The sequence below is a fragment of the Malaclemys terrapin genome, chromosome 2, assembly GCF_027887155.1.
Source record: "Malaclemys terrapin pileata isolate rMalTer1 chromosome 2, rMalTer1.hap1, whole genome shotgun sequence".
NCBI lineage: Eukaryota > Metazoa > Chordata > Testudines > Emydidae > Malaclemys > Malaclemys terrapin.
The window spans coordinates 232,319,302-232,345,483 of NC_071506.1; the positions used below are offsets into that span (position 1 = coordinate 232,319,302).

The 26,182-nt window shown below is 39.3% G+C and overlaps 1 protein-coding gene across 1 annotated transcript in view; it reads left to right on the forward strand.

Annotated features, from left to right (window-relative positions):
* Window positions 1-25,653, forward strand: part of MEOX2 (mesenchyme homeobox 2) — a 70,028-nt gene extending 44,375 nt beyond the window's left edge. The window contains exons 2-3 of the mRNA XM_054020290.1: window positions 6,087-6,259; window positions 24,340-25,653. Of these exons, the coding sequence (XP_053876265.1) occupies window positions 6,087-6,259; window positions 24,340-24,564 (398 nt within the window). The 3' untranslated portion in view covers window positions 24,565-25,653. The remainder of the gene's footprint in view (window positions 1-6,086; window positions 6,260-24,339) is intronic.
* Window positions 25,654-26,182: the final 529 nt, after the last annotated feature.

Genomic DNA, 26,182 nt, shown 5'->3' on the forward strand with positions numbered 1-26,182 from the left:
TTCTAGAAAAAAAACACCCCTAGATTTACTACTATGGAAATTAAAACAACCAAAGTTTATATTAGTAACAAGTCCAAAAAACATTATTCTGAGTAGCCTGGAATTAATGGGGACAAAAAGAGAGATTTGTGCAGAAACCACAATAAAAAGCACTGAAGCAGAAAGAAAATCAAATGTCTGTAGGACTTTATAATTGACATGACACCTACTAAATCCACCACATTTTCAATGCCTGAATTTTTGAGTATTTATTTTTTTTGGATGCTTTAAAATGCTACGCAAAACCCCATTGACTGACTCTTTGCCAGCATAATTATTATGCTGTGTAATTATCTGAAACTACTCGTAAATAAACAGACTGATATACACCTTGTGGGCATTTAACTAACTAAATTTCAGAATCAAGCAATACAGTTTGAAACTTAAGTGACATCCAAACCTTTGTTTCAACACAGTCCCTAGAAGTTTAATCATTCTGTTGTGTAAATGTAGTTACTAAGAGGCGCATGCTTGGTGTCTAACGTTTCTATGTACTTTTCCAATTTTAGCATTTAGTTGTATTTGTATTTATCATGTGTTTTTTCTCAAGGTTATTTGAACATCACATGGTGCTATAGAAGATATAAATGTTCAAAATAAATTAAACACAATTTAACATTTTTCTCATCCCTATGTTTATGAAATCAGATTAATCAGGAAATATACAAAAGATGAACTACTTCAGTCAGATTATTAATAACAAATTATAACTTAGTCTGAGTTCTCTCAGCATTTCCAGTGACATGAAGAGGGTAAATGTTGGCACAATGAAAAGACTAGCAACTAGAAGTTCGTGATCAGGTCCTTCCTTGTGTTCACTGAACATTCTTATGGCTACTAGCAATGAGTACAAAGAAAAATTAATCTCTCATCTCTAGAATGTATGACTCTAGCAGCTAAAGATTACTGTGATAAGCACCATAGAAAACCCCAAGCAGCCAAAACTCTTAGTAGCTGTAGTAGCTGTGGAAAAAATGATTTGAATTCTCCCTTAAGATGCAATGGTTTTGCTGCTGGTACTGCAGCCAAACAAATTTAATTTAAGGTGCCCTATTGGTAGATAACTATAACTGTCATTATATGAAATGTAAACAGGCCTAGGCTGTGCTCTTTCAATGAGTGTGTGCATGAAGGATCACCAAACAAGACAGTCCAGACTCTAGAGTGCTGGGCCCAGCCAAAGAAAGGGGTGCATGACAAGCCGTGAAACATATTCATTGATTTGCACGCCATGTTGGATGCTTCCAGTGTGAAGGCCAGTTAAAGCATACTTTGCCAAACACTGAACCCTTAATGACATCAGCACTCAGTGAGATGCCAAAAAACAAAACAAAAAAACCTCACAAAAATGCAGACTTTACCAGTGTGCCAATCTGCCAATGAAAACATACTGCTGACAGAATTACTGCTGCCAAAAATGTACAGTGTGACATTTACTAGTATCCAGTAATGGTAGGAACGTCTAAATAACAAGTTGCTCCAGCAACTTTAGTTTCACACAGGATCTGCGTGGGCTAATGTTACTGGCTGTCCTAAATCCATCCATTCAGGCTTCATGCTGGCAAGCATGATTAGGACAAACACTTCTTACGTGCTTGTGTGACAGTTACATTTGTCTCTTTGTGCCCCAGTATCCCAGGGGCTTGGGATTTAGATTCTGAATTCCTGACCTTCACAAGTTTAAAACCTAAAGCTTTGACTTTGACCTACAAATATCATTATCCAAAGGATGACTTGTCTCACTGAGATGTATTTTTTATCATTAAGGTTGTTCTGCATTCTTAGTTCATTTACTGTTCTCTGTGATGATCCATATGCTTGCAGTAAACAATTGCCATCAGTGTCTTTCCCCATTGCCATGGCACCAAGAGTTACTTTCTGCTTAACTATAGGTGGTACTACGAAGCATTCTTCTCAGATCAAAAAAGTCTTAGAGACTTTGGACACATTCTTCATGCTGTCAATCTTAGAGCTCATGCCCTGCAAAAGGGGAGGGATATTTTTTCACAGGAACTGAGTGTTATTCAAAGGATTTTAATCAAAATGATTCTTCCTACTGATTAATATGTGTGCACACTAGGGGGTGCTCTTAGAATTGCCTCCTCTCTCTCTCTCTCCTCATAATATTCCTTTTACCATAATTGGAAGACATACTGCATGTATCAAGATGAAAAGACACCTCGTTTATGGCTTTTACGTCCTGAGCATTACCCCTTCTGCAGGAGGTCACTATTAACTGCCTTGAATTAGGGCTTCTCTACATTGGAAATTTTGCCATTTAAACTATACTGGTAGAGTTAAAGTGCCAAAACCCACCTACTGTGGACATAGTCACACCAGTGTAAAAGTGCATATACCAGTATAACTTATTCTGGTTCAGGACTGAAATAAGCTATACTGGCATAAGCCCTAGTATCGCCATAGTTATATGAATATAAAAGTGCCTTATAACTGCATCAGTAAAAACATGACACCCCGCCACTGATATAGTTGTATCAGTATAAATTTTCTAGTGTAGACAAAGCTTCAGTGTTTAATATTAAAGCATGAAGCAGTGCTTAAACACTCCACAATCAAACTACCATTGTGGTTATCAACATTATGAACAACATTGCTGCTGTTCATGTAGGATCAATGTATGTTAAGAGATATATAAGGAAAGAGTTCATGCTTGTGCAACAAGTCACCAAGGCCTGATGAAATTCATCCTAGAATACTCAAGGAACTGACTGAGAAAGCATCTGCGCTATTAGCGATTATCTTCTAAAAGTCATGGAAGATGGGAGAGATTCCAGAGGACTGGAAAAGAGCAAATACAGTGCCAATCTATAAAAAGGGAAATAAGGACAACCCGGTGAATTACAGACCAGTCAGCTTAACTTACGTACCTGCAAAGATAATGGAGGAAATAATTAAGCAATCAATTTGCAAATACCTAGAAGATAATAAGGTGATAAGTAACAATCAGCATGGATTTGTCAAGAACAAATCATGTCAAACCAACCCAATAGCTTTCTTTGACAGGGTAACAAGCCTTCTGGATAGAGGGGAAGTGGTAGATGTTGCATATCTTAACTTCAGTAAGGCTTTTGATAGTGCCTCTCATGACTTTCTCATAAACAAACTAGGGAAATACAACCTTGATGGAGCTACTATAAGGTAGGTGCGTAACTGGTTGTAAAACTATTCCCAGAGAGTAGTTATCATTGGTTCAGAATCAAGCTGGAAGGCCATATCAAGTGGGGTCCCTCAGGGATCAGTTCTGGGTCCGGTTCTGTTCAATATCTTCATCAATGATTTAGATAATGGCACAGAGAATACACTTATAAAGTTTGTGGACGATATCAAGCTGGGAGGGGTTGCAAGTGCTTTGGAGGATAGGATTCAAATTCAAAGTGGTCTGGACAAACTGGAGAAATGGTCTGAAATTCAATAAGGACAAATGCAAAGTACTCCACTTAGGAAGGAACAATCAACTGCACACGTACAAAATGGGAAATGACTGCCCAGGAAGGTGTACTGCAGAAAGGCATCTGGAGGTCATAGTGATCACAAGCTAAATATTAGTCAGCAGTGTAACATTGTAGCAAAAAAAAGCAAACATCATTCTGGGATGTATTAGCAGAAGTGTTGTAAGCAAGATATGAGAAGTATCCTTCCACTCTACTCTGCGCTGATTAGACCTCAACTGGAGTATTGTGTCCAGTTCTGAGCGCCACATTTCAGAAAATTGGAGAAAGTCACGAGAAGAGCAACAAAAATGATTAAAGGTCTAGAAAACATGACCTATGAAGGAAGATTGAAAAAATTAGGTTTGTTTAGCCTGAAGAAGAGAAGACTGAGAAGGACATAACAGTTTTCAAGTACATAAAAGGTAGTTACAAGGAGGAGGGAGAAAAATTGTTCTCCTTAACCTCTGAGGATAGGACAAGAAACAATGGGCTAAAATTGCAGCAAGAGTGGTTTAGGTTGGATATTAGGAAAAACTTCCTAACTGTCAGGGTGGTTAAGCCCTGGAATAAATTGCCCACGGAGGTTGTGGAATCTCCATTATTGGAGATCTTTAAGAGCAGGATCGGCAAACACCTGTCAGGGATTGTCTTGACAATACTTAGTCCTGCCATGAGTGCAGGGGACTGTACTAGATGACCTCTCGAGGTCCCTTCCAGTCCTACATTTCTTTGATTCTAAGTGTAACTATCACTTATAATCCTAAAAAGATGGTTTAGACTTCCATCTAAACTGATACATAGAGTGTACTCGTAGGATTCAAACACATGGAATGAGATTTGTAAATTACACATGGACCTGAATTGGGGTGTGGCAGAGCTGCAGCAGTTGAGGAGCAACTCCAGGAAGGAAATGCAGTGTGCATGCCAGCATGCTGAAAATTTTTGAGAGAATTATGCTTCCTGGTGATGCCCCCAATTGGCTGATGCAACACACTCTGCGGGCTAGTACAGAAGGAAGAGGGGAACATGACTCAGGTTCCTTCCTGCCATCTTTGAGGTAATTTGCACCCTGGGTTATTAGGAAGGAGCTGTGCTCCTCTGAGAACAGGGACTTAAGTTTTGTCCAGCTCTTTTGCTTGCAGTGAAGCCATGGGAGAAGGCTGTTTTTTACCTCTCTCCACTCTACTCTCACCTTCTCAACTGCACAGGGACAGGACACAATCTCATCCATAACTGGAAATTTATGTTTTGCATCAAATAAAAACATTTCCCCCTATTCAGTTTACATTCTTATATCCTGGCCACCACCATGGTATCACTGATTTTGGGTTTTGTTTTGTTCTTTAAATTACTCCATTGGGATTTGAACCTATCGCCTTTGGCAGCATAAACCTGTGACTGTAGCATTGAATCATTCATTAAAATTTCTTACTAATTTGCATAAAAGCCACTGATTGTTTTTTCAAGCAACAGGGTAATAATGACCCCAAACTCACCTCCTTCTACTCTTATAAACCTGCATAATTGTTAGTAGTTTTGTTATTGGGCTCAGTGGTCCAGTAGGCTATTTCAAGCATGCTGATGAGTCATCTGACATAGAACGTCATAGAGAGACTGCTTATGCGTCTGTCCATTTGGAAATTGATGCAGGTTTCTATTTAAATCAGCAGCTGAAGTGTGAATGTATCTGTGACATTTTTGAGATGGTTCAGGAGGCCAGGAGTTGACCAATGATTCTCATGCTGCATGCTTACTAAAATTGAACTTGCAGGTATTGTGACATGCCCAGATTTGAAAAAGATAGAGCAAAAGACATTTTATGGGACAAAACTTTAGGAACTTCGACAATCAGATCATAGTATTTATTCAAATGGGGCCTGGTCCAAAGCCCATTGATGAGAATGGAAAGACTCATTGACTTAGTAGCTTTGCATCAGACCCCTGATACTTTGCTGTGAGAGTAACTGAAATGGTTGTGAGAGGATTTTCACTGTTGTGATAATGGCAGAAATGATAATTTACCTGCATCTGCAGCAAGAATAGTTTAGGGTATGGGCAATGGTGGCAGCACTACTTTCTATTGCATATCTAAAAGTTTAGGGGTTCATGGAATGTCTACTTCTGGGCATGCTAGGGGGCAGCACCCTTTGATTCTGCAGTCAGTCCACATCCATTTCATCATCATGCTGTTGACTGGATTTCATATGTTCTTCTCTTATTTATTTTATTGCTGTAATTGGATAAAATTGAAAATGTCCTCTCTGATAGGGATAGCTTTGTTTAACATGTTAGTGAAATAATAGAATAGAGCCAACCCTTGACATGCCATCTAGTAGGTCACTAGCCAGAAGATTCATCCTATTCAGTGCTAGCTCTTTAGTTACATTCAGGATTCTTGGGAAAACACCTGCTACTCTGCTCTGTGGCAGTGGAGGGTCCATTAGTACCAAAGCCAGTGTGCTTCCGCTATTCCAGGGCAGGGCAGTTTTTGAGGTGCTCATGTAGAGGATGAGCACAGCCTTAATCTGTGAGGTTTAGTTCCTAATAAATCACACCCTTGTCATAACTTTCACTTGTATCTCTCCTTTGTTTCAGATTCCCAGGAAGGAAATTACAAATCAGAGGTCAACAGTAAGCCTAGGAAGGAAAGGACAGCCTTTACCAAGGAGCAAATCAGAGAGCTAGAAGCAGAATTTGCCCATCACAACTACCTGACCAGGCTGAGGAGATATGAGATAGCTGTAAATCTGGACCTCACTGAAAGACAGGTACTGATGGAAAGTAATGGATTTTAAAGTGTTTGTTTAATATTTAAAACTACCAGCAGCAGGCACTCTCCCCAGCTGATTTGCCCATAGATATGCTAATGTGTAAAATGAAAAAAAATTACATGTAATGCTAAAATGACACCCATTTATACTGCATGACAGTGTTGCTGTGAACAGATATTTATAAATTCAGTTAACCCATTGAAACAGATGTTTAACGTCAATGAGTCAAGAAGTGTATCCAGGGCCGGCTCCAGGGTTTTGGCCTCCCCAAGCAGCCAAAAAAAAAAAAAAAAGCCGCGATCGCGATCTGCGGCAGCAATTTGGCGGGAGGTCCTTCGCTCCGAGCGGGAGTGAGGGACCATCCGCCGAATTGCCGCTGAACAGCTGGACCTGCCGCCCCTCTCCGGAGTGGCTGCCCCAAGCACCTGCTTGCCAGGCTGCTGCCTGCAGCCGGCCCTGAGTGTATCTGCCAGAATGGAATAAATGGGTTTTCAGGTTGCCCAATGCATCTCTACTTAAAATACATCCAGTCTTCTGTGCAATGGTTTGTGGCTAAATATTTACAGGCATTGTGACAGCTGTCTACCACCTATCTGCTCTCTGAATCGTGAAAAATCACAGAAAAATCTACTAGAGTGGGAAGGAAGACATCACAGAATGGCCAAATCATAACTAAAGTTTCCATTTGAAGCATAGTAAGCAGTGTGTGACTTTTCACACCTGCAATGTTTTGATGACAACTCTGTTCTCTTCAAGCTATACACTTTTAACCCAGTTATTCATGGAAAGAAAAAAATGACATTTTAAAAAAAAAACCTTTAAAAATGGTTTAAAAGAGAGCAAACCCCCCTTATTGTCAGTCTCTGAGGCAGGGATGAGATGGTTGAGAAGGAAACAGAATCAGTGGGAATTGCATCTGAACTCCCAGAAAAGGTGCTTTGATACTTCTGAAACACAAAGCTTCATTTAGTTATTCCCTTTTTGCTTAAAAGCTCAACTCCATCAACTCAACTGGAAGTTTACCCAACTATTTACCATATTCTGGCAGTATCTATGCTAATCTTTTGGGGGGAAATTTTCCATTCTCACATTACCAGTAGTGCAGTTCCAAATGTGACAGCACCCGTGGGAGCACCAGAATGGACAGAGTACAAACCTTTACCATCCTGACATCTTACCCTGTTCTGTGAAGTAGGAGGAGACAATGGAATTTCTCATCACCGTTCTCAGTTTCCTGCTCTCCAAGCCCTCATGCTGCAAACACCTAAGCACATACTTAACTTTTTTTTGTCCGTAGTCACATCGACTTCAGTGGAATTAGTCATGTGTTTTAGTTAAGCATGCACTGAAGTGTTTGCAGAATCCAGGCCCAACACATTAATGTTTAAATGTGTACATTTTCAGGAACATCCAGAAGTCTTGACACAACTAAATCTAATCTTCCATACAATAATATTGTTAGTTGAAAGCCTTTTGTCCTGGCCTGATTACATACCCGAGTTTGTTGTAACCTTCCTCCCCTGAGGAATAACTTAAATTATATCTGAAATTAAAATCAATAGGTACTCAGATAGCATGCTGATGTGTGCAGTATAAGGTATTAGCAGGTTGACCTGATCCTATGCAAAATGTCTGATCACTAGCTGGAATGCATTAGACAGTGGGTACAGGGATGTTATATATATGAGAGAGACATTTTACAATATGCAGTAACATTCATGCTAACTAATTTTGGTGGTCTGCCCAGAAATAAGACTGTGCTTCATGAAACTCTAAACATGAGAGGCTTATAAAGACTGGTCAGTTATTCAAAACTTAATTTACATTTTCTATAAATAGTACCTCTCCACTTAAACTAGACCCATTTTATACATGCATGTGCACACATGCAAGTGAAACAGGATTTTCTTTGGGCACTTCAAAGACATGTACATAAAATGGTATTCGAAGTTTACCTCTCTGTCTTTATTATGCATATCTATTTCATCACATCAGCTAGAAATCAGTAATTTGTTTATAACATGAAGATGATAATGCCACATAGCATTAATTTTGCTAAATATAATAGCATACACTTAAAAAACCCTTGTCATGACAGTGGAGTTACTTTCTGTTATTTAAACATGTTTGTTAGATTTATAACTTGTGCCCTTTAGTATCAAATGCAAAGGGAGATTTATTATGGTGGGGAAAAATAAATAGGAATATTGATCTCTAAAGGCTCAATCTTACCATCCTTTCTCAAGCAAAACACCCATTGAACTCAATAGACTTGATTTCAATTATAGTCTTTAGTAAGAACTGTAGCAAAGTGTTCCCTATTTGTCTTTTGACAGATCCATAATTTGTGTTTGTTATGTAACGCAATCATCCAAAGATCCAGCATTATCCACTTTCCTTAATTCCTTATCTCTTAGGAATTTAAAAGAATATACTTTACAAGAAATGGCCTTTCATCCGGCCAGGGACTGGACTAATTGAGACTAGGAATACTGAGTTGATTGCACAGAAAGAATCAGTGGAATCTAAATCAGAATTCTACTTGAATTTCTTGGATGTCTTAAAATTAAAAATCATGGCTGGATTCCATAGAATAGTATGAAACAAATGTCAGTGTATTTATTTTTGTTAGACTGATACAGTACCAAGTACATGTTTACTACTCCCCCATGACACTTCCCTTTGTATTTAATCCTTTTTTTTTTTTTGTATTCACACCATAGTTTGGAGGTCTGGATGAAGGAGATGCAGGGTGTTTCCTGAGGATTAATATCAGATGGGAGAAATCTCAGCTAGTAACTAATCCCCAGGAAGTAGCCTGAGCTGAGTTCATAATTCATTATCAGCTGGAAAATGGAAACAAGTAAATACAAAAATAGGTGTATGTTTTTTCTTAATGGTTAATACAGTTTAAAGTGGTATGTGCAGAGCATGTCTAGACATTTAGCCACCTGTACACTAGCAAGTCAGATTGCTCCAATAAGCTCAACATTCCATTTTGTTTACAGAATAAAATACTGTGCCAACTCCCCTCGCTCTTGCTCTGTGCTGAACACAGGTGTGGGTAAATGTCCTGATGTTGGGAGCCTCCACCTATTCCTTTTCAGGGTCAGGCTTGGATTTTTTACACCCATGAATGACATAGTTGGGTGAACCTAACTTTTTAGTGTCGACGGTTACAGTGGATTTTTCCTCGTAAGTAACAACAAATAAAATATTGAATAATAATTCATGATGACCTTTAACTGGTGCACCACTGGCGGGGTAAACCAACTGACTTAAATTAAGTTGTGCCTACGACTGCAGTGGAATTAGTCCAGCATTATAGGGTGGTGTGACACAACCATATGATAAGATGATTCTGTGTTCCAAAGGAAATTAAGTTTTTATTTCAACATACTGTACAGGGACAGCTAGATCTGAACATATGTCTTTGGAAGTTCATTGGGAGAAAAAGCAGTCTTCCGAGACAGCTAGGTCAGAGAAAAACCTCAGACTTCCTTTGCTACACAAAGCATGGAGGGGAATGTGAGGGGATACTTTGTAGCAGATGTGTAATGTCAGTGCTAGGCATTGATACTTGTGATCACCTCTAGGTAATTATAATGAACCCATCCACATAACATCTGAGCATAACCCTTCTTGTTAATCACATGTGGCATCTGGGCTGCTGGGAATGCTGGTGCTTCCCTAGCATTTTAGCACAAAGGCCTGGATAGTTTCAATCAGGAAGGGAAAGCTTTTAAAGGTTCTGCACGAAGGAAATACACAGCAGCACCGTGACTTATAGCTTTATGCCTTTCAGTCAGAAAGAAAGAGGGGGCCACATACTGCACTGAAGATGTCCTCTGTTGTCCACAACAAAAAGATGACTGGCAAGTGGATGAAAACCTAGCAGCACACTCCTGTATCCATTTGCTTTCTGAAAATTGCATATATTGGGGCAAATTTTGCTGCCACTGCCCCTGTTGTAAATTGGGAACATCTTCATGGAAATCAGATGAATTACCCTGGTGTAAAACTGGTGTGAATAAGACCAGAATCAGGCCTTCTACTTCCAAATTGTATGAAAGCCTCCAAGAGTGGAATTCAGGGAGTCAACAGACCTGATTTTCCCCTCATACTGACTTCAGTGAATGTACTCCAGGATTACACTGCTGTGAGATCAATATTCATTTCTTCCGTGCAGAATCAGAATATTTCTTAAATACATTCCATTCCATTGTTAACTGAATGAATGTTAACACCATACTAGCATCCACACACTAGCATATTATTGTTATTATTATTACCTCAGTAGCACCTAGTAGACCCAACTGAGATCCGGGGCCTATTGTGCTGGGTGCATTACTCACACACACTAGGAAATAAGCTCTTCAGAGAAAGGGCTACAATCTAAGTAAAAAGCTAGACATTCTCATGTAGCCCAGCTCATTTGGCCTGGTTTCCAGAAGTAATCTCGGCATAGAGCAGTACTTCTGAGAATGATGTGACCATGCTGGAGCATTGGCATTTGTGGCACATACTGTCATTTCCCAAAACTTCTGCCAAAGGCTGTTTTACCAAGAATGGTCACTCTCCCTGACTAGGTTAAGATGTGGGTTATAATACCTATGCCAACCCCAGCTGTTAGACCCATCTATATCTGAAAGGTCTTCAGACCTTGGAGGAATGACATTCTTTGTGCAAATAGAGAATCAAATGTTAATGTTGGAGAATGCAGCGAAGAAAAAAAAGCAGAAGGTATTAGCTGTATTAAACATCTCCACCAAGAAATTATGTTTGTGAACAGAATTAACCACTGATGGAATTAATTACTTTACATATGTTGTTTTTACTAAGATTCTGTAAAAAAGCAAACATCAAATTATTGTACAGCATCAGAGAGGCGAAAATAAACAGCGGAAAGATATTGTCAGTCAGCCTAAAGTTACCTCTTTCAGTTAGTTCCCAAGATGTGACAGATGTGAGATAAATTATGGGACCCATTATCTTAGGAAAGCTCAATCTTCCTCTTGACCATGATGATAATTTCTACCATACGTTACAGCTTAAACAGGACATCACCACCCAACACTTCGTAATTACCTTTCTGGCACTTAAAACAAACAATAGAAAAACATATGTTTTACCGTATTTAAGAGCCCATGTAAGAGTGGCCAAGTTTCCTACTAGCATCAAAGCAAGGCTCAAATTGAATTTCCAAACAACTTCTAAGGTCAGCACAAATATAAATTCCTGGTGGAAGGACATGTTCAGAAAAAAAATGTGTGAAGGAGCCAAGTCCTGATTTTTTGTTGTTTGCATGTTAGGCTACGTTATTCAGAATGTCAACATGGAACAGGAGTGAGCATGATTTATATGGCACCCTAACAAAAAAAAATATCATTGAGGGGTTACAAGAGGAGTATCAAAGAAAATTACTTAGACATCTCAAAGTCGCAGATATTAAGAGTGCACTTCAAGAACATTTCAAATACATATGGTGGCTCTATCATCACACTGTAAAAATTCTAACAATATAGGTGCCTATAATTCCTGCTCCATCGCCTATAGAGTGCACTCCCAACCCCTACTCAGCCAGCAGTTAATAATTTTCAGCTGGCAGGCCTCTATGTATTCTGAAGAGCCAGTTAGTATAAAAATCTCTTAGGTCCCTAGATATTTGTAACCTTGACAAGCGCATTCTTGGCTTTTTTGTCCATCCAGATAAACTTGGAGAAGGCGCCATCCAAACTTTTAATATCTCACTGTGGGATGAGGAGAGGAAGCAGCTGCAGTGGGGTATAAGAGGTGTGGCAAAATGGACATTTTTATAGGGTCGATCCTGCCAAATATAGAAAGAGTGGGAGATCTTTCCACCTCACAAGATCTTTTTTGCACAGAGCTAATCAAAGGAGCAACGTTGCAATTCTTCAAGCTAGCTAAGGTTACCGGAATAAACAGTTCAAATCTGTAATGCTTCTATTTGCCAATGTAAATGGAAAATCCCACCTAGTCAGATTAAATTCCACTGAGGAGGGCTTATTTTTTGCTAGTTAACCTTAAGTCCCAATATCTGCCCAAAATCCATCAATCACTTACAAAATACTCAGAATCAGTGTTTCTTGGTAGGTGATGAGGAAAACAGTTTGTTGAATAAAGAAGGGCTTTATGCTCCCTTGTCTGAGTTCTACATAATGAAAGTCTCTAGTCTGTCAGTTTATGAAGTGGTGCCAGTAGTTCCATGAGTAGATAAATAGGAATGTCAAAAGAGGTGCCTTTTTAATGTTTAATTCTACAGGAAAGGTAGGCGAACAATGCATTATTATATAAATGGGGGCAGTATATGTACAGTATCTAGCACAGTGGGGCTGTCATCCTGATTCGTGCTTTTTTTGGTGTTACTGCAATACAAATAATAAACAATAATAGAAAATCCCCATTACAGAGGTGCCCTCCAAACAAAGGTCACCTCACTCCATAGTCACAAATGGCTATTTATTCTTGGTTAAAATTGTTTTGAGCATCTGAGTGGGGGATCCTGCAGTCCTTGCTCAGGCCAAACAACCTTTCCAAACAAAGTCAGTGGTTGATTTGCTGGAGTATGGACCACCTTAACATAGTTAATCAATATCAGTCTGATATACCGTATTGTCGAATCTTGTCTGGAAGTCAACTGCTCATTCCAAACTTCCACTTATTTAGCAATGTTCACATATGCTATAAAATTTGAGTCTATGGGTAAGTCTGTGTGGTGAGCAGCAGCCCATGTCAGCGAGTCTCCGAGCCCAGGGCTTGCGGGGATCATGCTATGGCACTACAAATAGCTGAATTACGACTTGGGATGGAGCCTGGGCTCTGAAGCTTAGGGACGGGGTTGGCCTGCATTCCTCTGGATTGTTCATTTTATTTAAAATAATACCTTAAAATAAAATAAAATCTAGTGATACTTTTATGTTTGTCTAGAGTAAAATAATTACAGAAGACCATTGCTACAGTAATTCCATAGTTTCTTTTTTCTGTAGAAAGAAATGCTCCTGGAAACCTAAAATATATCTAATGGGTAATTTAATACATAATTTTGACTTGAGTAATTATTTACCTCTTAAACAAAAGTTTATGGTAAATCTTCAAATGATGAATTTACTTTTGCTATAGAAATTGGGAGTGGAGTTACTGGTTATAATTCATTCACAATGGGAGATCTTGTGTTAAAAAATTCCAGTGCTTCAGTGGAGCTCAAAGGTTCCAACTGCTAGCCATGGACAGATTTTTACATATGTGCGGCAACCAATTGACTTCAGTGGGGTTCTGGAAAGGCAGAGTGGTCTGCGTGTGCCAATCAGCTTATGATGGGATTTGGCCCAAAGTTCAAGGATTGTTCAGCCAATGTTTCTGTTAAAGCTAGCTTTAACAAAATCGTGCAAACATGTTGGGGAAGAGGTAGGACCATGGGAGTCCTCCCACCTAATCCCATGTCTCTCAGTAGAGTTGGCCAGGACCAAAAGGAAGCACAAACTGTACTTTTTTTTTTTGAGGTTGGCATAGAAGCTACATTCCGTAGGAGTTCCAGCTGGAGAGGTGATTGCTCTGTACTGCACCTTTGGAAAGTGATGACTTAACATTACAGTTGAGTTCTAAGAAAAGTGACACATTTTGTCAGTCTAAAAATCAAACAGAACAAAAACTGAAACAACACATTTCTGAAACTTTGTTTTAAGTATCTTTGGAGATTCACTCATGGATTCTTGTGGCTATATATGGAGGAAAAGGGCTATTTGTTATGCTACATACTTATAAAATGTAGCATCCATTTAGATGGTCATTTGTATTCTTTGGGCCTGGTCCAGTTGAAAATAGCTGCAGCTTTCTGAGCCACGCCAGCTGTAAAAGACCGGATGTTGGCTCTGCGGACAATTTACTATCAAAGATATAAGATTGGCCTGCTTTGGAAGTCAAGAAAATTCCTCCAGTTTTGAAGGAATGAGCTGTGGAGATGGTTAAACTGAATGGAAATTAGACTTCTTCCTTCGTGGCCTACGCGAAGGCTTCCGAAGCTATGGAGCCTAAGAGGTCTGCAAAGTTGTCAAGTTTCTTGGAGCTTTCCTCCTTTAATACTAAACTGTAGTCATAGAGCAAAGTGAGCATATTCCTCCAAGAACCATGAGTTCTGATTCCCCATTGCCTTGGATTTATGAGTCATTTGCACCTGTGCTAACTGGCTGTGAAATACTAGCAAACCGGAATTCTCCACTTACACCTGTAGAAGTGCTTTATTGTACACTTACTCCATACAGGTGTAACTGTCTGTGCAAGACAAATCAGTGCCATGTTGTCTAAAATGACTCTGTCCCACCAACAGATTTTCCATATCATGTGTAAGCAATTTTGACTTAGTATGAACAATAGTAACTTCAGAAAGCCAAACTTGCAACTTCAACTAATGTAACAAATCCTGATATAGTGTAGTGACTGTACTGTACAGACAGAAGTACAGTATGCGAACTGCATTGTGACAGGCCATGATGAAAATGCATGATGGCAGGGAGAGCTGTTTTGTGGCAACACCCGCAGCCAACATCCCCAAGATTGCAAACAACAAAAAAGGAACTCAATGTAAAACCCACACCACGACGTCTGCCTGTGAATGCAAACAATAGCGCATGAACTGCCCCATTCTGTTCAGTGTGGGTAATGCTGAAGTCTAACTAGGACATTTTAAAAAGTCAAGATTAACTATTTCACTGATGATCATTTTAGCAAAGCTATGAAATTAATTGTTGACGATCATTGCTGGATGAAGTGGCACTTATCAGGGTGGAGTGCAGCGGGGCAGATGGTTGCTGTCAAGGATTGCTGGCATTGGGAATGAAGTAGTCAAATCACTGCCAACCTCTGAAATGTTATGTCCCCTCCACCCCTGTCCAAACGTAGGAGGGAAGGATCAGAATGCATCACCTTTCCAGTACCCAAAGCTGCCTTTGAGTAATAAAAACCAAAACCAACTCCCACACTTTCCTGGGAGCTAAAAGTCCCACCTGTCCATTATCCAACTACCAAAACCTCCAACTTTTTCTCAACAGTTGCTGCTATGCACTTCTGAATATTCAGTACAAAAATCTAAAGTGTAAAATAAACTGAATTAACCATCAAAATAAATACATTGAAGGAATACAGAGAGGGCTAACGACAGGAGAAAGGATTATACTATGTAAGTCTGGGGTTCTTGCTATGTAAGTTAGGTATAATGCTTCACACAGAATTTGGGGCTCTGAGAGATGTGCATTTGTGTTGTATGTGTACAAGAAATGATGAGGCAGTGTGGCATAATGGTTTTATTGGTATGCATTTGGGATGGGTGCGTTATTCATGACTCTCAAAGCCATTCACAAGTTATGAAGGTCATCTCAAACAAATGCCAGTAAAACCTCACTTATCATGTAGTGTGTATACATCACATATTTTGCAGAAACCTGTTTTTAAAATGTTTAACTTCTTTATATTGTGACTACTTTCCATGTCCCTGCACCAGTAAAGCCTTAGCTACCATGAGTCTAACTGTGCAAGACTTTGAGGGAAAGGAAAAATCCTAACTAACATATAGACAGATTCAGAATAGCTTTTCTATACATAAAAATGCCCCAACTTTAAAATCCAATATTGTGGCACCTAGCAGGGTTGGGCATCCCAGTGAGAAGCTAGCTTTTTTTTTTAAAGAAAAAGTTGCTACGTGCTGGAGACATATGGATGGGCTGAGTGCAGGTAAGGCAGTCATACAGTTTAATCACAGGCAGAGTCACATACTATTTTTCTGCCAAGTTCATTTTTTAAAGAAAAGACCATCAGTTAGACTTTTCTGTGTCAACACAGACTGCTCAAGTCCCAGTTCAGCCATCCATCCTGATTAAGCAAAGCATTTAAGCATGTGCTTAAGACCTATTGATGTCAATAGAACTTAGGCACCTGCTTAAAGATAAGCATATACTGAAATGCTTTGCTGAATTGGGGTGGTCTTAAGCATATGTTCAAATGCTTTGCTGAACTGGGGCCTAAAAGCCATGCCAATTTCACATCACGTGATCCTATTGAAGTTGTGTGGGTGGAAGACAGCAGAGAATTTGGCCCTTATAGTAGGTAAAACTCTGGCCCGTCACAAGTATTTGCTATTAACAAATAGTGCCTACACCACTGAAACAATAAATCAATTTCCAGCCCCTCATATTGCATCCTGCCTCCTGATTACTGTAGAGTATTCCTTAAACTAAATCAGCCATATCAAAACATTTCTCTTTGGTGTCTGCTCCCAAGGAGATGCTCAATACACGGTCATATGGTCCTCAACCTATTTAAGCAACAGCTTAATCATCAGTCTGGGAGACGTAAATGCTCTAAACAACTTGTCAACTAATGGAAAGGCTTTCATGCCAATGAGCAGATGTGCCTAATAGACGGGCCCATAATTGCTGATTTAGAAATAGTTACTAATGCTGTAATGGCTGCTGTAACATAGACTTCATTTCCCTTCATTCCCTATATATATATACACACTACACATTAAATTGTGCTATATACACTATATACAATGTGTGTGTTGTATATTATATATGTTATTTTCAGTTATATTATATATAGAGAAAGATAGAGAGGGAAAAAGTACACATAAAATATCTTCTCTTATATTTTTAAGCACCTGTTCCCGGGTGGTACTAATTACCCTCAACTCCCTCTAAAGTCACCAGGAGTTGAGGGCACCTCACAGGAATACTCAGCAACCAATAGGATCAAGCTTCACAATAATAGGTATTAATAATTATATTTGGGCACGCTGCAGTTAATAGGCTATTTCAAACATACAGACTGAATGCTGTAGCTTTGAATTACTGTAGTTCTATCCAGTTTCCCCCTTCCCTCCCGCCGCCAAGGTTTACTTCAGGTTGCTCTGACTGCCCACATCCTCCTCCTTCCTTTTCAGTATACCTAGTATGACATTTCAAGCAAGACACTTAACACTTTCAAAGGTGCTGTATGTTTGAAAAGCATTGGCTTCCATGAATTATGATGAAATGACACTCAAAATTCTTCACACTTCCTGCCTAGTACTAAAATGTAGCTGGATCATGTATCTGTACCTATTTTCCTCCCATTATTTATTGTTCACAAAATCCAAAGGAAGTTCAGATTTCAGATATCCGAATTTGATCTCTAGAGGAAATAGCATGTGAAAACCCCGTCTCATATTATTATTAGCACATGAGCATTAAAGGCCTGATCTATAACCTGTTGAAGGACTATTTAGAAAAGCTGGATGAGCACAGGTCCATGGGGCCAGATGCGCTGCGTCCGAGGGTGCTAAAGGAGTTGGCGGATGTGATTGCAAAGCCATTGGCCATTATCTTTGAAAACTCATGGCGATCAGGGGAAGTCCCGGATGACTGGAAAAAGGCTAATGTAGTGCCCATCTTTTAAAAAGGGAAGAAGGAGGATCTGGGGAATTACAGGCCAGTCAGCCTCACCTCAGTCCCCGGAAAAATCATGGAGCAGGTCCTCAAGGAATCAATTTTGAAGCACTTAGAGGAAAGGAATTTGATCAGGAACAGTCAGCATGGATTTACCAAGGGCAAGTCATGCCTGACTAACCTAATTGCCTTCTATGATGAGATAACTGGCTTTGTGGATGAGGGGAAAGAAGTGGACATGTTATTCCTTGACTTTAGCAAAGTTTTTGATATGGTCTCCCACGGTATTCTTGCCGGCAAGTTGAAGTATGGACTGGATAAATGGATTATAAGGTGGATAGAAAGCTGGCTCGGGCTGAATGGGTAGTGATCAATGGCTCCATGTCTAGTTGTCAGCCAGTATCAAGCAGAATGCCCCAAGGGTCGGTCCTGGGGCCAGTTTTGTTCAATATCTTCATTAATGATCTGGAGGATGGTGTGGACTGCACCCTCAGCAAGTTTGCAGATGACACGAAACTGGGAGGAGTGGTAGATATGCTGGAGGGTAGGGATAGGATACAGAGGGACCTAGACAAATTAGAGGATTGGGCCAAAAGAAATCTGATGAGGTTCAACAAGGGGGGGGAGGATAGCTCAGTGGTTTGAGCATTGGCCTGCTAAACCCAGGGTTGTGAGTTCAATCCTTGAGGGGGCCACTTAGGGATCTGGGGGCAAAATCAGTACTTGGTCCTGCTAGTGAAGGCAGGGGGCTGGACTCGATGACCTTTCAAGGTCCCTTCCAGTTCTCGGAGATGGGATATCTCCATTAATTTAAGGCCAAGTGCAGAGTCCTGCACTTAGGACGGAAGAATGCCATGCACTGCTACAGACTAGGGACCGAATGGCTAGGCAACAGTTCTTCAGAAAAGGACCTAGGGGTATCGAGGGACGTGATCATTCCCCTCAATTCGACATTGGTGACGTCTCATCTGGAGTACTGTGTCCAGTTTTGGGCCCCACACTACAAGAAGGATGTGGAAAAATTAGAAAAAGTCAAGCAGAGGGCAACAAAAATGATTAGGGGGCTGGAGCACATGACTTATGAGGAGAGGCTGAGGGAACTGGGATTGTTTAGTCTGCAGAAGAGAAGAATGGGGATTTGATAGCTGCTTTCAACTACCTGGAAGGGGGTTCCAAAGAGGATGGATCTAGACTGTTCTCAGTGGTGGCAGATGACAGAACAAGGAGATTTAGGTTGGATATTAGGAAAAACTTTTTCACTGGGAGGGTGGTGAAGCACTGGAATGGGTTACCTAGGGAGGTGGCAGAATCTCCTTCCTTAGAGGTTTTTAAGGTCAGGCTTGACAAAGCCCTGGCTGAGATGATTTAGTTGGGGATTGGTCCTGCTTTGAGCAGGGAGTTGGACTAGATGACCACCTGAGGTCCCTTCCAAATCTGATATTCTATGATTTTTTTAAGTAAATGGAAAGACTCTCATTGCCCTCACTGGGGTTTGGAGCAAGTCCTAAAGGCCTTTCAACAGTATATGTATTTTCTGTGTCTGAATGTCTTCAGTTATAAAGTGTTCTCTCATTTAGCAAAGCAAGTGAGATTAATGGCACTTCATGTAGTAAGTAGATTGAGAAAATTAAAATTAAAATGAATTGCAATTTTTTTTAGTTCTCTATCTCAATACACTTTGTTTTTAGCATATATATTTTACTATTTTATACCAAATAAGAAAAATATTTCTACATTTGAAGTTATCTGGGTTAATCATTTAACAAGGTAAATTTGCCTCAGAGACGCAGATTATTTATTATCATCATTAATGAAACATTTACACAGTAATTGCAGTTTTAAATAGTTACAAATCTGTGTTTTTTAAGCTGACTGCCTTAAATAGTAGAGATTTGGCACCAGATGTTAAACTCTCCTGTAAAGTGGAGCAAGTGATACATACTCACCTCACAGGAGCATTGGGGATTAAATTCACCTCTGTAAAGAGGGCCAGCACCACTTAAACTGAATTTTGAGGGCTTACATAGGATATAAGTGGTGAATAGACTTTTTGCTGTCCCATTTGCTAGTGTTCACTAGTTATTGGGCCTAGTGCTCTCCCATGAAAGTCAACAGTCCAGATCAGAATTGGGCCAGATCTCACCCAGTTGAGAAGATTGAAGAAGAGGTGTAATTATATTGCCTCAATTGTACTTTAACTTCCACTTTCTTCCAGCTGCTTGGTGTTAAATTGCAGCTTCTTAGCTTCTTTTCACTGCTGGAACAGATATAAAGTAGGTATAAGGGAAATGAACTGAATAGACAGGGTAGGGGTAATTTACACGACTTTATACATCAACTCTGAATTTTGCCCTAAGGCAGATAAAGAGGGCAGCCTCAATTGGTTTAATTTGCACTTTCTTCCAGTCCTCTGTATGTGTATGTTACACCCATGTAGACGCCCTCAGAAAATATTTATTTTCTTAGTCTTACAGCCACTTATGAATTTACACCTCAACATAAACACAACCTCAGAATTTGGTCCTAATATGTTTGAAGGTATTTGTCTTTCCATTGTTTGCCCTTCACTTTCAGAATAAAATTCTAACATAGTCATAGAAATTAGAGAAAATAAAGAACCATTAGGGTTACCCCATCTGTTTCCTGACTGTTCCCTACAGTACATTTACTAAAGGTTTGTCCAGTCAAGTTTTCGTTTCCCACAAGACAGGGCTTTCCACCACTTAGCTTAGATGTCACAGCTATTCAGACTTTCTTAATTTCATCATCTTATTCCTAGTTCTACTTTCTCATACTTTCCTAAATAATTCTTCTCATATCTTGGTGTGAATAGGTTTCAAACGTTTGTAGAATTTTATATGTATGTGCTCCCCTCTCTGCCTACCCCAAGTCATTGTTTAGCCAAGCAATAGCTATTTGGCTCTTTTTTAATCTGTTTTCATAAATCAGTCTCTCCACCCTTCTTATCACTGATTGGTGAACGTCTGTAAACAGCTTCAAATTTCTCTGTTTTTCTGAAAACAAAGTGCCCCAATATGAATGTATTATCCCAAAGTCTGACAGAACAGAGCTATAATTTCTCTACTTAGTGACATGGTAGCCTATCTATGCTTTTTTTTTCTTAACTGCTACATCCTATGACAACCTTATCTCTAATTTGCTGTCTACTATCACTCCTAGGTCACTTTCAGCATTACTTCTTCCCATGTTTCTATGTTGTGAAGTGTTTTTCCCCAGAAGTTTTAGCTTGAGTTTTTCCAAATTCAGTTTCATTTATTTATATCCTGCACTTATCTCCAACCTCTAAATCTGTTTGAATTTTTCTGTTATTAATAGTTTTCCCAACACCTCCCACTCTTTGATTCTTGTTAATGTGGCATTCTCTGGCTCTGCAAGAACATTATTGAAAATATTAAAGAAGACAGGATCTAACACTTTATGATACCCTATTAGACACCTGCTCCCAGCTTGATATATTGCTGTTTATTAATACCTTAGTTTATTTTATACTGCTTCTACTCATTTTAAGTTCACATGTATTAATATCCAAATCTATTTGAATTAATTTTCACAGACTGATTTTGTTATACAAAATCTCTCTTGTATATTTTCTTCTAAGTTGACAATGCCAAGTGTTCTTTTCTCTTAATATATGTGCTGGGATGTTAGCAATGGAAGTTAGACTTGTGGAGTGGCAATTGCCAGGATCACTCTCATTTCTTTTCTGAAGATAGGTTTAGTTCTTCACTTGCTTTTCTTCAGTCTTTTGGTTCTTTCCAAGTTTTCAATCACTCTTCATTTAAAAAGAATTGTCGGTGGCTCCAGAAGTTGGTTAATTTTGTAAGTGCATATGATCTGGTATGGATCAAGTTATCCTAAGTATTTCTTTACCTGCTCTTTATCACTAGCTATGTTTACAATGTCTTCATCAGTCCTAAGGACCAAATCCTGGTTCCATGCATACTGCTAAAACTGCTTCATGCAGAGGAACATCATGGGTGGTGGAAAGTTAGTGGCAATATGTTCCACACATTCAATGGGGAACAATTGAAAAGGAACAATCTGCCCACACACATTTTCCCCCTCCACTCACTTAATGACTGCTCCTGATCTCAACATGCTTGCAAGAGTAGCTGGGAGTCTAGTTGAACCCTCAGCTTCACCGATTATTTTCCCCCTAGAACTTTGGGCCTCCCAAATAGCACTAGGGTTTTCGAAAGGGCAATGGTCTACTTGCAACAATTTTTTACACACATACACCCTGAACTGTGCAGGATAGTAAATGATTTTGCCCAAAGCAGATAAGATATTATGCAAAGAGTGGTTTCTGCAAAACAAGGTGACAAGTGATTACTGTGATACCCTTTTGACACTATAGCATATTCCTTGATCTCTCCGAGCTGCAAAAATATCCCGAGAGCATCTTTTTTTATATCTCAATGGGAAGATTCTCATTGACTTCAATGAGCTTTGGATCAGCTCCATAGCTCGAACACTACAGGTTTATTACAGTGTTTGGCACCAGTGCTGTAGTGTCTTTTAAAAGGGGAACTTCACTGTAAAAAAATGACATCTGTAACTTCCCATAAAGAGCTGTAAGTACAGTACAAATATTGTGTTTTTATGAAGACACTGCTTTCATGGAAGTCTCTGATATAGGGCCTAAGTATGATAATTCCCAACATCATAGCAGCCAGTCATAAATACCTTCCCTTTACATTCATTTGACTTTACTAGCCAGATTCTTTTGGCTTTGATGAGTAGTCTAAAGGAAAGGATGTGCATGGATTTGAGGCTGTTAACCAACCTAGAATCATTTTGTTCTATTCCCAAATGATTGGCTTTAAGAGCTCTGATTAGTTTTAACAGCAACACTGCGAGTAAATAAATACAAAAAAATGTGACTTTAAACATCAATTCTGTTGCTGTAAAATTCTAACGTATCATTCAAAATAATATTAAAGGCTAAAGCCTGTAAGATTTCCTGGACATACAACATAAATTCCTCAAAACATCCATTTGTGGCTCTATTACTGATGTTGTACAATGAGTCCTGCTGTGACAACTCCTTGGCATTTCTTTTAAAGCTCTAAAATATATTCCACTTATCACTGCAGAGGATACATCAGCATTCCAAGCTCTCATTTCCTTTCCAAGTGAGAAGTTACCTCATGCTGTAGAATTTTCTGTAGAACTTTTATGTTAAAAGAGACACAAAGATACATTTGGGACACTCCATTACAGCAGTAACTCTAAGGGTGTTAAAATAACTATTTTTTTCTCTTCTTCCATTTTCACAAAATAAATTTACTTTCAATGTCAATGGCATATGCTGATTTAGAATCAACTGAGGATCTGGTATATGCATAAGAGTTCCCATGTCTCTTTTAGTATTTGGGCAATTGCAAAAGTAGCTTGCCTGCAGTTTGCAATGGTTAATAGCACACCAAATTTACAGGAGACAAGAATTGTCTCGTACCAAAAAGGAGACCAACAACAGGAATTATAGTAATACATATTTGAGCCAACAAGGGAAGTCATTATAAATATTTACTATAAAAAATTTTCTAAAATGGCCTTGCATATATCAGGAAAAGGGTTGAGCGGGGGCATTTAAATTGGAATTGACCTGTAAAAAAAAAATGTACAGTTGTTTCTTATTCTTCCATTCTTGTTTTTGAATGAAAATTTCTTGTTTCATTGTACATTTTCCAAGTACTTAGCATATTCAGAAAAAATACTTAGAAAAAGACTAAAAAAAATAGGAGGAGAAGCATGGTTCAGCGTTAAGGCACAAGACTGTAAATTAGATAGAAGAAAAAGATTTTTTTCTGAGTTCTCTATTAATTTGCGCATGTCATTGCCCTGACCAAATGCCTCAGTTTCCTTATCTGCAAAATGGGTATAATACTTATCTCCCAAGAGTGTTAATTTATAAATGTTTCTAAGGAACTTTGAGATCCTCCACTGGAAGGCATTTTAGTAGTACTAAGTATTTCATGTAACCATATTAACTTATTACTGTAACTCTTGTATTTCATCATCTTATTGCAGGGGTTCTCAAACTTCATTGCACTGCAACCCCCTTCTGATAACAAAACTTACTACATGACTCCAAGAGGGGGGACTGAAGCCTGAGTCCTCCTGATTCTCACTGCCCTGGGTGGGGGGGGGAAGCTGGAGCCAAAGCCAAAGCCCGAGCCCCACTGCCCTGGGTGGGGAAGGGGTCAAAGCTGAAGCCCAAGGGCTTCAGCCCCAGCCAGGGGGCCTGTAACCTGAGCCCTGCCACCCAGGGCTGAATCTCTCAGGCTTCGGCTAGGCGGCGGGGCTCGGGCTTCAATCTGAGCCACAGCAAGTCTAAGCAAGCCCTGGCGACCCCATTAAAATGGGGTCATGACCCACAGTTTGAGAACCGCTGTCCTATTCCTTCCCCTATTGTTCCTTACCCTCACGTATTACTTCAAGTCTAAAATTAGACTGTCAGGTCATTGGCGAAGGCAAGTTGCCTTTGTATTTGTTCTGTAAAGAAACTAGCATCCTGTTGGGTGCTACACAAATAACACATGATGCTATTATTTATTAGTGTTACAGATAACATCATTAGCCCTCAGTGACCATGTCTTTGTTCTTATTTTTAAGGTAAAAGTTTGGTTCCAGAACAGACGGATGAAATGGAAGCGGGTAAAAGGGGGCCAGCAAGGGGCAGCAGCCCGGGAAAAGGAACTGGTGAATGTGAAAAAGGGCACACTGCTTCCCTCAGAGCTTTCTGGAATTGGTGCAGCTGGCCTCCAGCACACGGGGGACTCACTAGCGAACGATGACAGCCATGATAGTGATCACAGCTCTGAGCACGCACACTTATGATACACAAAGAGGATCCCAGCTCCGTTCTCAGGAAAGAAATGCTATGATGGCATGCCTTCCACGGGCATCGTTTACGTATGCAAGTGACTCTGGCAGTGATTTTTTTTTAAATGGTTATTAAAAATTCAAGCTTATTGTGTCTGCTTTTCTTGATTTTTAGATGGTTTACAGTAAGTGCCATGTCTTAGAGGTGCCTCAAGAGTGGGAAGCGGAAGATGAATTTGCTTTGAACATTCCAGATTTGTTTATCATGTTTATGGACAGTGGGCAGGTATTTTTGCTTTAGCTTGCACTGAAAATTACATTGCTTTCAACAGAGGCTATATTCGGAAAAAACTACAGTGCCACAAAATCACTGTCTAGTGGATAAGAAATGTATTTTAACTCTGTAAATATTTATCTTACAGCATTTTCCTGTTTTCACTAATTTTAGTAATGCATTAATATTAGCTGATGGCAATAATCACTCATGATGATAAACGGCTTCTTGTCTCTTTATTTTTGTTTTGTTGTCCCAAAACCAGACAATACATATAGACAATTGTGTTCAAGTAAAGAACAATACTGTAGTGTCTGATAGGGCACGTCCTTGTACCACAGACAAAACAAACCTTATGTTGCATTTACTCTCAACTGCTGCTAATAGGGTATTATTAAACTTACCTTGCTCCTCAATTCTTCTTATCTTATAACTGCCAGAATGATTTTTAGGATCATAAGGATAGTCCAGTGACCTGCCAGAAATAACATCATGTTCCACTCGTGTTAGGAATTTATTTCTACCACCCCACCCCTAAAAATGTACACGTTACTTCTACATCCTAGTTGAGTACATTGGGAAGCACTCAGCAGAAGTTTCTTCATCTTCTGATTTTAAAACCAGCGGATAAGTTGAGTTGGCTGCTTATGTTGGTAGAAATCAAAATTATGATGATAACTCTGATACTATGTCCCAAGTGTAAATTCAAGACACATTTTCTGTTACAGACTTGTGTGTAAATACAAGCGAACACCAAAAATCAAATCTAACAAAACACTGATTGTACTTTGTAAAGAAAAAATGTTTAATAAATGATCCTTTTTAAATAATTCTGGTCTGCCTATAGTGATTTAATGGGAAACTTGAAAGTGTTCCTTTAAAAATCCTAAGCAGCTCTAGCTTCATGAATCCTTCTAAACCTTGTTTTGCTTTGGGCAGCATAAATCTATGATTTCAAACTTACACTTGAGTTTGGATAAACTTGCTACCTTGATCCATTTGGGAAACTCCTTCCTTTAGCAGGAAAAAGCAACCCTCAGCTAATGATGGCTTCAGCCAAGAACAACAAGGGCAATTAAACCATTTTCCAAGATCTAAGGCAAATATTAAAGGGATATTTTGTCATGTGTTGTGGAAATGGAGAAAAAATGGTAACTGCCCAGGAAGGTGATGTAAACTTGCATTACCTTGCCTTTATAAAATTAAGTTGTCCAAGACATAAAGTTATTGGCCAACATTCCTATTCACCAGAAAGGTGGGAGATTAATTGGAATGAAAATAATAAAATAAGCCAGAGCATCCAAAGAGAAGTCTTCAAACTAAGTACCAATGAGCATTTACTGATGATTAACAGTCACG